Here is a 16817-nt window from a genome sequence, read left to right on the forward strand (position 1 = left end):
CCAGACGAACTACGACTCGCGAGTCAACCTATGAAAAGTGAGTCCATGTTTATACGAAAATACCTCTATGATTGGCGAATTTTACGATTGCCGGGAACTACGAAAAGTGGGGGACCACTGTATATACGTTTGGGGCACTAGCGGTAAAAACGTATATATACGTTTGGACCGTTTACGGGTTAAGGACGAAAACTGGGGGTCCACTGTATGCAGCACTTGAAAAAAATTAATATCCTTTAGGGCTCTTCATCGACCTATGGAAAGCATTTGATACAAATGGCATGACCTCCAATACTCAGCTTGTAGTTGTTGGAGTGCCACAGGGAAGTGTACTAGGTCCTCTACTCTTTCTTAATGACCTCCCAAATGCATCGCGACTCCTTAACCAGTTCTATTTGCAGATGACACCACTTACGTCTTCTCCCACCCAAACCCGGCTATATGTACTTAGTAACATTGTAAATAGCGAGCTACATAAAATATCAAACTGGATGAAGACCAACAAACTTACTCTCAATATAGACAAAACCTACTTCATGCTTTTTGGAAACAGCATTAAATATCCAGCTAAACATATCAATAAAGGGTTCACCCATTACAAGACACACCGAGGGCAAATTTCTAGGTCTCCACCTTGACTGTAATCTTAAATTTCAGACACACATCCAGCATATATCTAAGAAAAGTTTCCAAAACAGTAGATATCCTTTCCAAGATATGATACTATGTACCCAAAGGGGCACTCCTTACTTTATATCACTCTCTAATATACCCTTACCTCACCTATGGTATTTGTGCTTGGGGATTTACCAAGGCCAATCACCTTAAACCTTTGATAATCCAACAAAAAGTGGCAGTGCGGATGATCATAAACTCTTGCGCCAGACAACACACCCCACCACTCTTCAAAAGCTTGAACTTATTTAATATGCAAATTTTTTTTTTTAATACATCGGCCGTTTCCCACCGAGGCAGGGTGACCCAAAAAGAAAGAAAAAAACTTTCATCATCATTCAACACTTTCACCATCACTCATACATAATCAATGTTTTTAAAGAGGCACTCAGATATGGCAGCTTAGACGTCCATCCAAACTGCCGATATCCCAAACTCCTCCAGGACTCAAGTCCAGCACACCAGTTTCCCTGAATCCCGTCACAAAATATTACCCTGCTCACACTCCAACAGCTTGTCAAATCCCAAAAACCATTCGTCTCCATTCACTCCTATCTAACACACTCATGCCTGCTTGCTGAAAATCCAAGTCCCTCGCCCACAAAACCTCCTTTACCCCCTCCCTCCAACCTTTACGGGGACGACCCCTACTCCGCCTTCCTTTCCCTATAGATTTATATGCTCTCCAAGTTATTCTACTTTGTTACATTCTCTCTAAATGACCAAACCACCTCAACAGCCACTCTTCAGCCCTCTGACTAATACTTTTAGTAACTCCACAACTCCTCCTAATTTCCACACTACGAATTCTCTGCATAATATTTACACCACACATTGCCCTTTGACATGGCATCTCCACTGCCTCCAGCTGCCTTCTCACTGCAGCATTTACAACCCAAGCTTTACATCCATATAAGTGTGTTGGTACCACTATACTCTCATACATTCCCTTCTTTACCTCCATGGATAACGTTCTTTGTTTCCAAAGATACATCAATACACCACTCACCTTTTTTTCTTCATCAATACTATGGTTAACCTCATCCTTCATAAACCCATTATTGTGCCTACTATCTATACAGAACATTAAACTTCAACATCAACCCTCCACTCAAACTTCTCCCAGACAGCTTCAACAGAACACACAGGCATAACATGAGGCATAAAACACTTTTTGACATCCCTTAAGTCTGTCTCACACCATGTAAAAATGCAATTCACATAAAGGGCCCAAAGATCTGGAATTCTTTGCCTGAAACAGCAAGAGGTCCCCTGTCCACAAATCAATTTAGGACTGTATGCAAAAATCACCTCATCTCTCAATAACAACCATACACACTATGCCAAACTCGAACCAAATTTAAAGCAACTCTCCCAAATATTTTATTATCCCTTAACTATTAAGCCATTATTACAAACTTAAAAATGTATGTTTGTATCATTAATTACACTACTTCATATTAATAACTACAAACTTAAATGTGTGTGTTTGTATCATAAATTGCACTACTTCATATTAATAATAGAGTAAAATATTGAATATTTGTAATCAACCACTCTTCACCTGTCTAGACTTAAGTAGTCTGTAAGTATTAGGCTAATTCTGCCTGAAATACCTCGGCATGATAGTGGCTCTCTTTGTACCAATCAAATTATGAAACGTAAACACATATTGTAACCTTAGCAAAGAAATAAAGTTTTAATTCTGATTAGATTTTTTGATCACCACCCATTTGCTCTCAGCAAATGGGTGGTAATGGAGCTAGACATAAGCCAGGGGCAGGGAGTGCCAACTCTTGGATCATGAGATCTTTATCAGCATTTAGGCGCCCCTCCCACAGAGTCGGCTTCAATAACACTACACCTCAGATATTAAATGTGCATTCTCAGCATGAATAAATTCTGACCATAAAGAATAAAAAGAATGCACAAATAACCTACATACATTTATAGGAGAAAAAACTTATGACCACATTTTAGTCCAAGTCAGACAGTCACAGGTTTCAGTTTCCTATGTGGGGGGTTATCTGTGTAGAATTCTGACCATATTTCATCTCTATAGATACTTTACATTCTACAGAACAGTTTTATTAAAGGTAAATCAGGTTCACAAGCTAAAATAAGAAAGCACAACAACAGTCATTAATATGCTTTTATGTTTATATTTTTCTCCATGGGGAAGTGGAACAGAATTCTTCCTCTTTAAGTCATGCGTGTCGTAAGAGGGGACTAAAATGCCGGGAGCAAGGGGCTAGTAACCCCTTCTCCTGTATTTTTTTTTTTATTATTATTATCACACTGGCCGATTCCCACCAAGGCAGGGTGGCCCGAAAAAGAAAAACTTTCACCATCATTCACTCCATCACTGTCTTGCCAGAAGGGTGCTTTACACTACAGTTTTTAAACTGCAACATTAACACCCCTCCTTCAGAGTGCAGGCACTGTACTTCCCATCTCCAGGACTCAAGTCCGGCCTGCCGGTTTCCCTGAATCCCTTCATAAATGTTACTTTGCTCACACTCCAACAGCACGTCAAGTATTAAAAACCATTTGTCTCCATTCACTCCTATCAAACACGCTCACGCATGCCTGCTGGAAGTCCAAGCCCCTCGCACACAAAACCTCCTTTACCCCCTCCCTCCAACCTTTCCTAGGCCGACCCCTACCCCGCCTTCCTTCCACTACAGACTGATACACTCTTGAAGTCATTCTGTTTCGCTCCATTCTCTCTACATGTCTGAACCACCTCAACAACCCTTCCTCAGCCCTGTGGACAACAGTTTTGGTAATCCCGCACCTCCTCCTAACTTCCAAACTATGAATTCTCTGCATTATATTCACACCACACATTGCCCTCAGACATGACATCTCCACTGCCTCTAGCCTTCTCCTCGCTGCAACATTCATCACCCATGCTTCACACCCATATAAGAGCGTTGGTAAAACTATACTCTCATACATTCCCCTCTTTGCCTCCAAGGACAAAGTTCTTTGTCTCCACAGACGCCTAAGCGCACCACTCACTCTTTTTCCCTCATCAATTCTATGATTCACCTCATCTTTCATAGACCCATCTGCTGACACGTCCACTCCCAAATATCTGAATACGTTCACCTCCTCCATACTCTCTCCCTCCAATCTGATATTCAATCTTTCATCACCTAATCTTTTTGTTATCCTCATAACCTTACTCTTTCCTGTATTCACCTTTAATTTTCTTCTTTTGCACGCCCTACCAAATTCATCCACCAATCTCTGCAACTTCTCTTCAGAATCTCCCAAGAGCACAGTGTCATCAGCAAAGAGCAGCTGTGACAACTCCCACTTTGTGTGTGATTCTTTATCTTTTAACTCCACGCCTCTTGCCAAGACCCTCGCATTTACTTCTCTTACAACCCCATCTATAAATATATTAAACAACCACGGTGACATCACACATCCTTGTCTAAGGCCTACTTTTACTGGGAAAAAATTTCCCTCTTTCCTACATACTCTAACTTGAGCCTCACTATCCTCGTAAAAACTCTTCACTGCTTTCAGTAACCTACCTCCTACACCATACACTTGCAACATCTGCCACATTGCCCCCCTATCCACCCTGTCATACGCCTTTTCCAAATCCATAAATGCCACAAAGACCTCTTTAGCCTTATCTAAATACTGTTCACTTATATGTTTCACTGTAAACACCTGGTCCACACACCCCCTACCTTTCCTAAAGCCTCCTTGTTCATCTGCTATCCTATTTTCCGTCTTACTCTTAATTCTTTCAATTATAACTCTACCATACACTTTACCAGGTATACTCAACAGACTTATCCCCCTATAATTTTTGCACTCTCTTTTATCCCCTTTGCCTTTATACAAAGGAACTATGCATGCTCTCTGCCAATCCCTAGGTACCTTACCCTCTTCCATACATTTATTAAATAATTGCACCAACCACTCCAAAACTATATCCCCACCTGCTTTTAACATTTCTATCTTTATCCCATCAATCCCAGCTGCCTTACCCCCTTTCATTTTACCTACTGCCTCACGAACTTCCCCCACACTCACAACTGGCTCTTCGTCACTCCTACAAGATGTTATTCCTCCTTGCCCTATATACGAAATCACAGCTTCCCTATCTTCATCAACATTTAACCCTTTGAGGGTTTTGGTCGTACTAGTACGTTTTACGCGTAGGGGTTTTTGACGTACTAGTACTCATAAATTCTAGCGGCCTAAAATCTAGTGGGAGAAAGCTGGTAGGCCTTCATATGAAAGAATGGGTCTATGTGGTCAGTGTGCACAGTCTAAAAAAAATCCTGCAGCACACAGTGCATAATGAGAAAAAACAAACTTTGACCATTTTTTTTTAATAAATCAGCGACTTTGCAGTGTATTTTCGTATGGTATTTATTGTTGTATTCTAGTTTTCTTGGTCTCATTTTATAGAATGGAAGACATATTACAGAAATTGAGATGATTTTGACTGGTTTTATAATGAAAGGTGCCTTGAAATTGAGCTCAAAGTAGCAGAAATGTTCGATTTTTACCAAACTTCAAAAGTAAACAAATCGTGCCAAGCGTGCAATACACGTCAACTGGTGAGTCTAATATTCATTTACAAGTGCACCAATAATATTTATACCATTTTTTACACTAATGCAGTAGTCTGCATAACAGTAAATCTTATATTTTTTGTGAGAATAAAAATTCAAAGTGGAAAGCAAAAGAATATAAGAGGGGCCTTGAGACGTGACTAATGACTAGAGGAAATGTCATTTTAGTGCCAGGAATGTCTTTCTTGTTTATTCTGGACCCTATTCGGAAATTGGCATCTTTTGAAATTTGTGTGAAATTGGCAAAATTGCTAAATTCTGACCACTGTACTGGATAGTTGAATTTATAAATGGGTGGTTTCTTGCACCCATTCGATAGAAAAAATGGAGTTCTAGCGAAATATTCATGTGTTTTATCGACTAGTACAGTGAAATTGGCCGAAAATGGGGCTCAAAGTGGGCAAAATCGCCGATGCGTGAACATCGCCGAGACCGCTAACTTTGCGAGAGCATAATTCCGTAAGTTTTCTATCAAATTTCAAACTTTTGGTGTCTTTATGATCGGGAAAAGATTCTCTATCTTTTCATAAGAGAAAATAATTTTTTTTTTTTTTTAAATTTGGCCGACCCTGAGAACGAGTTTCGGAGAGGGCCTGTCGACCCTCAAAGGGTTAACAATTCCTCAAAATATTCCCTCCATCTTCCCAATACCTCTAACTCTCCATTTAATAACTCTCCTCTCCTATTTTTAACTGACAAATCCATTTGTTCTCTAGGCTTTCTTAACTTGTTAATCTCACTCCAAAACTTTTTCTTATTTTCAACAAAATTTGTTGATAACATCTCACCCACTCTCTCATTTGCTCTCTTTTTACATTGCTTCACCACTCTCTTAACCTCTCTCTTTTTCTCCATATACTCTTCCCTCCTTGCATCACTTCTACTTTGTAAAAACTTCTCATATGCTAACTTTTTCTCCCTTACTACTCTCTTTACATCATCATTCCACCAATCGCTCCTCTTCCCTCCTGCACCCACTTTCCTGTAACCACAAACTTCTGCTGAACACTCTAACACTACATTTTTAAACCTACCCCATACCTCTTCGACCCCATTGCCTATGCTCTCATTAGCCCATCTATCCTCCAATAGCTGTTTATATCTTACCCTAACTGCCTCCTCTTTTAGTTTATAAACCTTCACCTCTCTCTTCCCTGATGCTTCTATTCTCCTTGTATTCCATCTACCTTTTACTCTCAGTGTAGCTACAACTAGAAAGTGATCTGATATATCTGTGGCCCCTCTATAAACATGTACATCCTGAAGTCTACTCAACAGTCTTTTATCTACCAATACATAATCCAACAAACTACTGTCATTTCGCCCTACATCATATCTTGTATACTTATTTATCCTCTTTTTCTCCTGTATATATTACTAAATTTCTCCTGTATATATTACTAAATTTAAAAGGAGAAACTTTAGTTTTTTCTTTTGGGCCACCCCACCTCGGTGGGATATGGCTGGTTTGTTGAAAGAAGAAGTTTATATTTTGTTGTACTTATGTTAACTGATGTTTTAACATGTGTTATTCTACTAGCAATGTTTATGACATGACAATTTTGTACGTACCTCTCACGAAGGAAGCTGACTCATCCCAGGAACGACTGGAATTTTCTGTGCGGTCATCATATTCATCCTATTGTGTGAATAAAGTTGAAATTTTATTGTATCATGTATTACCTACTAAAATGCCATATAAATATAGTAAGTGTAGATTTACAGTAATGAAAAAATAAAGCAAATGCTTCATCACTCTGTATATAATAAGAGTAGAGTAAGACCTTACATAACAGTATTTAAGTTCCTGAAATCAGTGCTTAATGTAAAATTGAAGTGTATATATAACATACACAAAAAACAGTTAGGTACACAGCATTTTGTCAAAAATAATATGAATAGATAATGTATACAGGTGTCCCTCAACATTCGCGAGGGTTAGGGGATCAAGAGCCTCGCGAATGTTGAAAAACCGTGAATGTTTGGTGCCCCAATATATTGTAGGGAAATATAATACAATACTGCTTAACTTGTTGAACCATGAACAATCATAAAATACATGAAAACGTCGTAAATTGTACTAAATATATACATGTTATGCTTTAATAACATGTATGTTATTAAATACCACAGACTCCACCACTGCCTCCACCAATGCCTCCACCACTTCCTCCACCACTGCGAGTCCCTACTACCCTCCCACCGACCCCCGCACCTGGCAGCCAGCCCTCCCACCACTCAGTGTGGTGAGTGTTTTGTTTGTTCATTATTTGCTATTAAACTACAGTATAAATAATGTAAACACATTCATGACTGCATATTGGAATGGCTATTTGAACAGGTATTGGACGGTGACATCATGTGTTTACTCTTGAACACAGCAAAAAATCAAACATTTCTGCTACTGCTAATAATAACAATAGTAATAATAATAATAATAATAATAATAATAATAATAATAATAATAATAATAATAATAATAATAATAATAAGATATAATTGAAGAAGGAAATTGTACAAAAATACGAGGGAGTGGTTGACACATCGTCAGTGTGGCTTTGTTTATGCTGGAGTGAACATTAGTCTCCCTGCTCTTCCAAACATTTCACAATAATTCAGCGGTTGAGGCAGTGATAGAGGCAGTGATAGAGGCAGTGATAGAGGCAGTGATAGAGGCAGTGATAGAGGCAGTGGTAGAGGCAGTGGTAGAGGCAGTGGTAGAGGCAGTGATAGAGACAGTGATAGAGGCAGTGATAGAGGCAGCGGTATTTACTAACATATACGTATGTTATAAATAATAATAGTACATGTTAATATTAATAACATTTATAATAATAATAATAAATGTTATTCATAATGTACTATTATTATTTATAACATATATGTTAGTAAATATCACTGCCTCTACCACTGCCTCTATCACTGCCTCTATCACTGCCTCTATCACTGCCTCTATCACTGCCTCTACCACTGCCTCTACCACTGCCTCTATCACTGCCTCTATCACTGCCTCTATCACTGCCTCTACCACTGCCTCAACCACTCCAGTCACACTCAATCTACAAGCACCAAACAATGAATTATTGTGAAATGTTTGGAAGAGCAGGGAGACTAATGTTCACTCCAGCATAAACAAAGCCACACTGACGATGTGTCAACCACTCCCTCGTATTTTTGTACAATTTCCTTTTTCAATTATATCGTATTATTATTATTATTATTATTATTATTATTATTATTATTATTATTATTATTATTATTATTATTACTATTGTTATTATTAGCAGTAGCAGAAATGTTTGATTTTTTGCTGTGTTCAAGAGTAAACACATGATGTCACCGTCCAATACCTGTTCAAATAGCCATTCCAATATGCAGTCATGAATGTGTTTACATTATTTATACTGTAGTTTAATAGCAAATAATGAACAAACAAAACACTCACCACACTGAGTGGTGGGAGGGCTGGCTGCCAGTTGCGGGGGTCGGTGGGAGGGTAGTAGGGACTCGCAGGTGGCGGGAAACTTGAATATGATTTGGCGGCTGGGAATCTGGTGGCTGGGAATTTGGCGGTTGGGAATTCGCGAATGTGTGAAGCCCGTGAAAGCTGAAAACGTGAATGTTGAGGGAGACCTGTATATCACTGGTCAACAACCAAAATGCTTCCGAGACCAGAGTAGCAATTTCCAACTAATTTTAGGTCACTGATAATGAATATCATGATTAAAATTGTTTGTTAGCTCTACTTTTCAATATACACCAACGTGTCACAACAGATTCCAACAGGCTTGTGGCAGTGTGTTTCTTACCACACTCACAGTCTCACTGCCCTTCATTATTGTTCCAGCAGTCATAGAAGGTGGTTGTGCTGTGCAAGTTTACATTTCGAGGTGAAAGGTAGGTGATTTTTTTAGCCAAACACTTTTCAAACTTATAATAAATATTCACAGAGCAAGCTACTGATATGCATGTGAGGCATAATTTTGTTTTCCTATTGAATGATATAAATATTTCTGATAAGCTGTCATACTCTGAATTATAATGATAAATTAATGAACAAATTTTCTGTTTATCTTCTAATTGTTTGTTGTTTTCTTTTTTCAGATGCCTCGTACTTGTGTGAATAGGGCAGACAACTTCTGCTACATTTGTGGTGAGGTGACCTTTGCATCACAGAAGTGCCGTATAACTGCTATGGTGAGAAAGGCATATCACCTATATTTTGGATGCAAGATTGGTGACCAGGATAGGAACTGGGCTCCACACACATGCTGCAACAATTGTGCTACTAACCTTCACCAATGGTTGAACAGGAAGAGGAAAGGAATGCCTTTTGCTGTGCCAATGACATGCCGGGAGCCAACAGATCATACCAACAATTGTTATTTCTGCATGGTACCTCCAGTACAAAAGGGCTTGCCAAAGAAAAAAAAAAGAGGTCCATTGAGTATCCAAACATTCCATCAGACTTTTTCCCAATGAACTGTGGGTCAGTTAGTGACAAACATGGTGAAAGGTTTCACCAAGATATTTCAGCTGTGGAAAAATGGTACCAGGGCAAACGGGTCACAAGAATGCTTGCAGACTATTGCTAGACAGTGGTAAGAGATGATTCTTCAGCCCACTATAAGCAAAAAGGCAGAGAGTAGGTACGGATTAGAGTTTAAAACATACTGACACATATTGGTGATATTTGGATTCAGGACATGAAAATACATAAGAATTAACTAATCTCATTTAAGAAGCATACAACTTTTCAAAAATTGTTGACCAGTGAACCTAACACCATCAATTATCATCACCTACCATCACTATTACCTCCTATCACCACCTTTCACCATCACATATGGCAGTAATATTTCGTATTCTGGCTGCTACCACCTCCACAACTTACCAGCCCTATCACCTATGACCACCTTCCAGCACTATCATCGCCTAACACCATCACCACTATTACCACCTAACACCACTTTCATTATCACCACCTACACCATCTATCACCACCTTTCACTATCACTTATGATAGTAATATTCTGCATTACAGCTGCTACCATCTATCAGTCACATACAGCACTAGTATCCATAAATGAGATGGGGTGATGAAAATATCCAAAATATGAAGTGACAAACCTGAGAGAGAGAATGATACAAGACATGTCCACACACTGACCATGTGGACAGGCTGTGGGTGTAAACAGAGTAGAGGGGGCAGGGGGAGTGAAGTTAGACCCCCCTAAAGCAATGGAGATGTCTGCAGAGGAGAATTTTCCATGCAGGAACCAGGTAGATTTTAAATTTTTCATGGCACAGTGGAAATTTTTTTGTTTGGGAACCAACCCAAACTCAATTTTTTGTCAACTTTCGCCATATTAAATACAAGCTGGAGCCATGTTCTAATAATTTTGGGTTATAAATATTAGACAGCTACCACCCAGGGGAGGTACTACCATCCTGTCAACTGAGTGCAAAATGGAAACATTGTAACTGTTTTACACGATGGTAGGATTGCTGGTGTCTTTTTTTGTTCTCATAAACTTGCAAGATTTCAGGTACGTCCTGCTACTTCTACTTACACTTAGGTCACACTACATGTGCATGTACAATCATATACAGTGGTACCTTGACTTACGAGTTTAATTTGTTCCGTGACCGAGCTTGTAACTCAATTTGCTCATATATCAAATCAATTTTCCTTATTGAAATTAACTGAAATGCCATTAATCCGTTCCAGCCCCCAAAAAACCACCCCAATTTTTTTTGTTACGAGTTTCTAAATAAGAAAAATGTATTTATCAATACGAAATATGTATAGTGGTACCCAGAGTTTTGAACTACTCCCAACTCGACCAATTATGTAAATGTATTATTGTAAGTGCTTTTGTAAGTGTATTTTCGGGGGTCTAAAATGGACTAATCTAATTTACATTATTCCTTACGAGAACAAATTCAGTCGGTAATGGCACTCGAACAGCCTTCTGGAATGAAGAGAGTTCGAAACTCGGGACACCACTGTATTGTATAAAAGCATAATAAAAGAGAATGTAAAGAAATAAACTGGTTTTATAAAGAGTACAGTGGAACCTCTACTTACGAGTGCATCCACGTGTGAGTTTTTCCAGATACGAGCATCTGCTTGGCCGATTTTTTGCTTCCAGACGCGAGCAAAATTTCCAGATGCGAGCAGGCCTCAAGGGAGGTTAATTGACACTGGTGAGGAGGCTCTTGCTCTTTATCTAGGGAACTGGATCTCATTTGTTTGTTCGACTATCTTACTGAAACTTGGGCAATGTATGATGAAAAGATGCTTCTTAACGTATACCAAAAATGAAAGAAATCGGACCATAAATAACGGAGTTCACTTCTCAGCCATTAGCCTCCCCTTAGCGGTATTTTTTGTATGGTTTTTATGGTTGTATTCGCGTTTTATTTGGTCTCATGTGATAGAATGGAAGATATACTACAAAAATAAATATGATTTTAATTGGTATCATAATGAAAAGTACCTTGAAATTGAGCTGAAAATAGCAGAAATGTTCGATTCTTTGGTGACATCAGTGGTAGACATCATGAAGCAGCAGTGGCAGACAACATGAGGTAGTGGCAGACAATATGAAGCAGCAGTGGCAGACATCATGAGGTAGCAGTGGCAGACAACATGAAGCAGCAGTAGCAGACAACATGAAGCAATAGTGGCAGACATCATGAGGTAGCAGTGGCAGACAACATGAAGCAGCAGTGGCAGACATCATGAGATAGTGGCAAACAACATGAAGCAGTGGTGGCAGACAACATGAAGCAGCAGTGGTGGGTAACATGAGATAGCAGTGGCAGACAACATGAAGCAGAAGTGGCAGACAACATGAGGTAGCAGTGGCAGACAACATGAAGCAGCAGTGGCAGACATCATGAGGTAGTGGCAGACAACATGAAGCAGCAGTGGCAGACATCATGAGGTAGTAGTGGCAGACAACATGAAGCAGTGGTGGCAGACAACATGAAGCAGCAGTGGTGGGTAACATGAGGTAGCAGTGGCAGACAACATGAAGCAGAAGTGGCAGACAACATGAGGTAGCAGTGGCAGACAACATGAAGCAGCAGTGGCAGACAACATGAGGTAGCAGTGGCAGACAACATGAAGCAGCAGTGGCAGACATCATGAGGTAGTGGCAGACAACATGAAGCAGCAGTGGCAGACATCATGAGGTAGTAGTGGCAGACAACATGAAGCAGTGGTGGCAGATAACATGAAGCAGCAGTGGTGGGTAACGTGAGGTAGCAGTGGCAGACAACATGAAGCAGCAGTGGCAGACATCATGAGGTAGTAGTGGCAGACAACATGAAGCAGCAGTGGCAGACATCATGAGGTAGTGGCAGACAACATGAAGCAGCAGTGGCAGACATCATGAAGCAGCAGTGACAGACAACATGAAGCAGAAGTGGCAGACAACATGAAGCAGCTGTGGCAGACATCATGAGGTAGCAGTGGCAGACAACATGAAGCAGCAGTGGCAGACAACATGAAGCAGAAGTGGCAGACAACATGAAGCAGCAGTGGCAGACAACATGAAGCAGCAGTGACAGACAACATGAAGCAGAAGTGGCAGACAACATGAAGCAGCTGTGGCAGACATCATGAGGTAGCAGTGGCAGACAACATGAAGCAGCAGTGGCAGACAACATGAAGCAGAAGTGGCAGACAACATGAAGCAGCAGTGGCAGACAACATGAAGCAGCAGTGGCAGACAACATGAAGCAGCTGTGACAGACAGCATGAAGCAGCAGTGGCAGACAACATGAAGCAGCTGTGACAGACAACATGAAGCAGCAGTGGCAGACAACATGAAGCAGCTGTGACAGACAGCATGAAGCAGCAGTGGCAGACAACATGAAGCAGCTGTGACAGACAGCATGAAGCAGCAGTGGCAGACAACATGAAGCAGCTGTGACAGACAACATGAAGCAGCAGTGGCAGACAACATGAAGCAGCAGTGGCAGACAACATGAAGCAGCAGTGGCAGACAACATGAAGCAGCAGTGGCAGACAACATGAAGCAGCAGTGGCAGACAACATGAAGCAGCAGTGGCAGACATCACAGCTGACATCATGAAGCAGCAGTGACAGACAACATGAAGCAGCAGTGGCAGACAACATGAAGCAGCAGTGTGACAGACAACATGAAGCAGCAGTGGCAGACAACATGAAGCAGCAGTGGCAGACAACATGAAGCAGCAGTGGCAGACAACATGAAGCAGCAGTGGCAGACAACATGAAGCAGCAGTGGCAGACAACATGAAGCAGCAGTGGCAGACAACATGAAGCAGCAGTGGCAGACAACATGAAGCAGCAGTGGCAGACAACATGAAGCAGCAGTGGCAGACAACATGAAGCAGCAGTGGCAGACAACATGAAGCAGCTGTGACAGACAACATGAAGCAGCAGTGGCAGACAACATGAAGCAGCAGTGACAGACAACATGAAGCAGCAGTGGCAGACAACATGAAGCAGCAGTGGCAGACAACATGAAGCAGCAGTGGCAGACAACATGAAGCAGCAGTGGCAGACAACATGAAGCAGCAGTGGCAGACAACATGAAGCAGCAGTGGCAGACAACATGAAGCAGAAGTGGCAGACAACATGAAGCAGCAGTGGCAGACAACATGAAGCAGCAGTGGCAGCAGTGGCAGCTGTGACAGACAACATGAAGCAGCAGTGACAGACAACATGAAGCAGCAGTGACAACATGAAGCAGCAGTGGCAGACAAGCAGTGGCAGACAACATGAAGCAGCAAGTGGCAGACAACATGAAGCAGCAGTGAGACAGAAGCAGCAGTGGCAGACAACATGAAGCAGCTGTGACAGACAACATGAAGCAGAGTGGCAGACAACATGAAGCAGCTGTGACAGACAACATGAAGCAGCAGTGGCAGACAACATGAAGCAGCTGTGACAGACAGCACAGCAGTGGCAGACAACATGAAGCAGCACAGTGGCAGACAACATGAATCAGCAGTGGCAGACATCATGAGGTAGCAGTGGCAGACAACATGAAGCAGCAGTGGCAGACAACATGAAGCAGAAGTGGCAGACAACATGAAGCAGCAGTGGCAGACAACATGAAGCAGCAGTGGCAGACAACATGAAGCAGCTGTGACAGACAGCATGAAGCAGCAGTGGCAGACAACATGAAGCAGCTGTGACAGACAACATGAAGCAGCAACAGCATGAAGCAGCAGTGGCAGACAACATGAAGCAGCTGTGACAGACAACATGAAGCAGCAGTGGCAGACAACATGAAGCAGCTGTGACAGACAACATGAAGCAGCAGAGACAACATGAAGCAGCAGTGGCAGACAACATGAAGCAGCAGTGGCAGACAACATGAAGCAGCAGTGGCAGACAACATGAAGCAGCAGTGGCAGACAACATGAAGCAGCTGTGACAGACAACATGAAGCAGCAGTGGCAGACAACATGAAGCAGCTGTGACAGACAACATGAAGCAGCAGTGGCAGACAACATGAAGCAGCTGTGACAGACAACATGAAGCAGCAGTGGCAGACAACATGAAGCAGCAGTGGCAGACAACATGAAGCAGCTGTGACAGACAACATGAAGCAGCAGTGGCAGACATCATGAAGCAGCAGTGGCAGACAACATGAAGCAGCAGTGGCAGACAACATGAAGCAGCAGTGGCAGACAACATGAAGCAGCAGTGGCAGACAACATGAAGCAGCTGTGACAGACAACATGAAGCAGCAGTGGCAGACAACATGAAGCAGCTGTGACAGATAACATGAAGCAGCAGTGGCAGACAACATGAAGCAGCAGTGGCAGACAACATGAAGCAGCAGTGGCAGACAACATGAAGCAGCAGTGGCAGACATCATGAGGTAGCAGTGGCAGACAACATGAAGCAGCAGTGGCAGACAACATGAAGCAGAAGTGGCAGACAACATGAAGCAGCAGTGGCAGACAACATGAAGCAGCAGTGGCAGACATCATGAGGTAGCAGTGGCAGACAACATGAAGCAGCAGTGGCAGACAACATGAAGCAGCAGTGGCAGACAACATGAAGCAGCTGTGGCAGACAGCATGAAGCAGCAGTGGCAGACATCATGAGGTAGCAGTGGCAGACAACATGAAGCAAAAGTGGCAGACAACATGAAGCAGAAGTGGCAGACAACATGAGGTAGCAGTGGCAGACATGAAGCATAAGTGACAGACAACATGAGGTAGCAGTAGCAGACATGAAGCATAAGTGGCAGACAACATGAAGCAGAAGTGGCAGACAACATGAGGTAGCAGTGGCAGACATGAAGCATAAGTGGCAGACAACATGAAGCAGCAGTGGCAGACAATATGAAGCAGCAGTGGCAGACAACATGAAGCAGCAGTGGCAGACAACATGAAGCAGCAGTGGCAGACAACATGAAGCAGCAGTGGCAGACAACATGAAGCAGCAGTGGCAGACAACATGAAGCAGCAGTGGCAGACATCATGAGGTAGCAGTGGCAGACAACATGAAGCAGCAGTGGCAGACATCATGAGGTAGCAGTGGCAGACAACATGAAGCAGCAGTGGCAGACAACATGAAGCAGCAGTGGCAGACATCATGAGGTAGCAGTGGCAGACAACATGAAGCAGCAGTGGCAGACAACATGAAGCAGCAGTGGCAGACAACATGAAGCAGCAGTGGCAGACAACATGAAGCAGCAGTGCCAGACAACATGAAGCAGCAGTGGCAGACAACATGAAGCAGAAGTGGCAGACAACATGAAGCAGCAGTGGCAGACAACATGAAGCAGCAGTGGCAGACATCATGAGGTAGCAGTGGCAGACAACATGAAGCAGCAGTGGCAGACATCATGAGGTAGCAGTGGCAGACAACATGAAGCAGCAGTGGCAGACAACATGAAGCAGCAGTGGCAGACAACATGAAGCAGCAGTGGCAGACAACATGAAGCAGAAGTGGCAGACAACATGAAGCAGCAGTGGCAGACATCATGAGGTAGCAGTGGCAGACAACATGAAGCAGCAGTGGCAGACATCATGAGGTAGGAGTGGCAGACAACATGAAGCAGCAGTGGCAGACAACATGAAGCAGCAGTGGCTGTGTAGCATTATGAGTGTAGCAAATAAGTGTAGCATTAAGAGTGTAGCACTTATAAGTCACTCTGTCTGACTTTTTTGGGTTATCCTAGGTTCTCTACACATGTAATCAGAAGCAGGAATAGCCACTGTGGTGGCCCTATAAACACCAACAACAACAATGGCTGCTGTCATCACCACTAGCCACATATGTAATGACAGGTATTTTATTCATTCTAGTGTACATATCATGTTTCTATGTTATTAATATTGTTTATTATGTCATATTAAATGAATTTTGATAGATAAATAAGCTGTAGAGATGATATTAGGAAAATTATTAAAGTATTTTCTCGTGCCTGGAATTCCACTGGAACGAATTAATTCCATTTCAATTAATTTAAATGAGGAAAATTGACTCTGCAAACGAGCAAATCCAGTTGTGAG

At 42.0% G+C, this 16817-nt stretch overlaps 1 protein-coding gene across 2 annotated transcripts in view; it reads right to left on the reverse strand.

Annotated features, from left to right (window-relative positions):
- Window positions 1-16817, reverse strand: part of LOC128699891 (testis-expressed protein 264 homolog) — a 63155-nt gene that overhangs the window by 21288 nt on the left and 25050 nt on the right. For both annotated transcript variants that reach the window (XM_053792709.2, XM_053792708.2), the window contains exon 5: window positions 6855-6921. In XM_053792709.2, coding sequence (XP_053648684.1) covers window positions 6855-6921 — 67 coding nt within the window. The remainder of the gene's footprint in view (window positions 1-6854; window positions 6922-16817) is intronic.

Source organism: Cherax quadricarinatus, chromosome 81 (genome assembly GCF_038502225.1).
Source record: "Cherax quadricarinatus isolate ZL_2023a chromosome 81, ASM3850222v1, whole genome shotgun sequence".
Classification (NCBI taxonomy): domain Eukaryota; kingdom Metazoa; phylum Arthropoda; class Malacostraca; order Decapoda; family Parastacidae; genus Cherax; species Cherax quadricarinatus.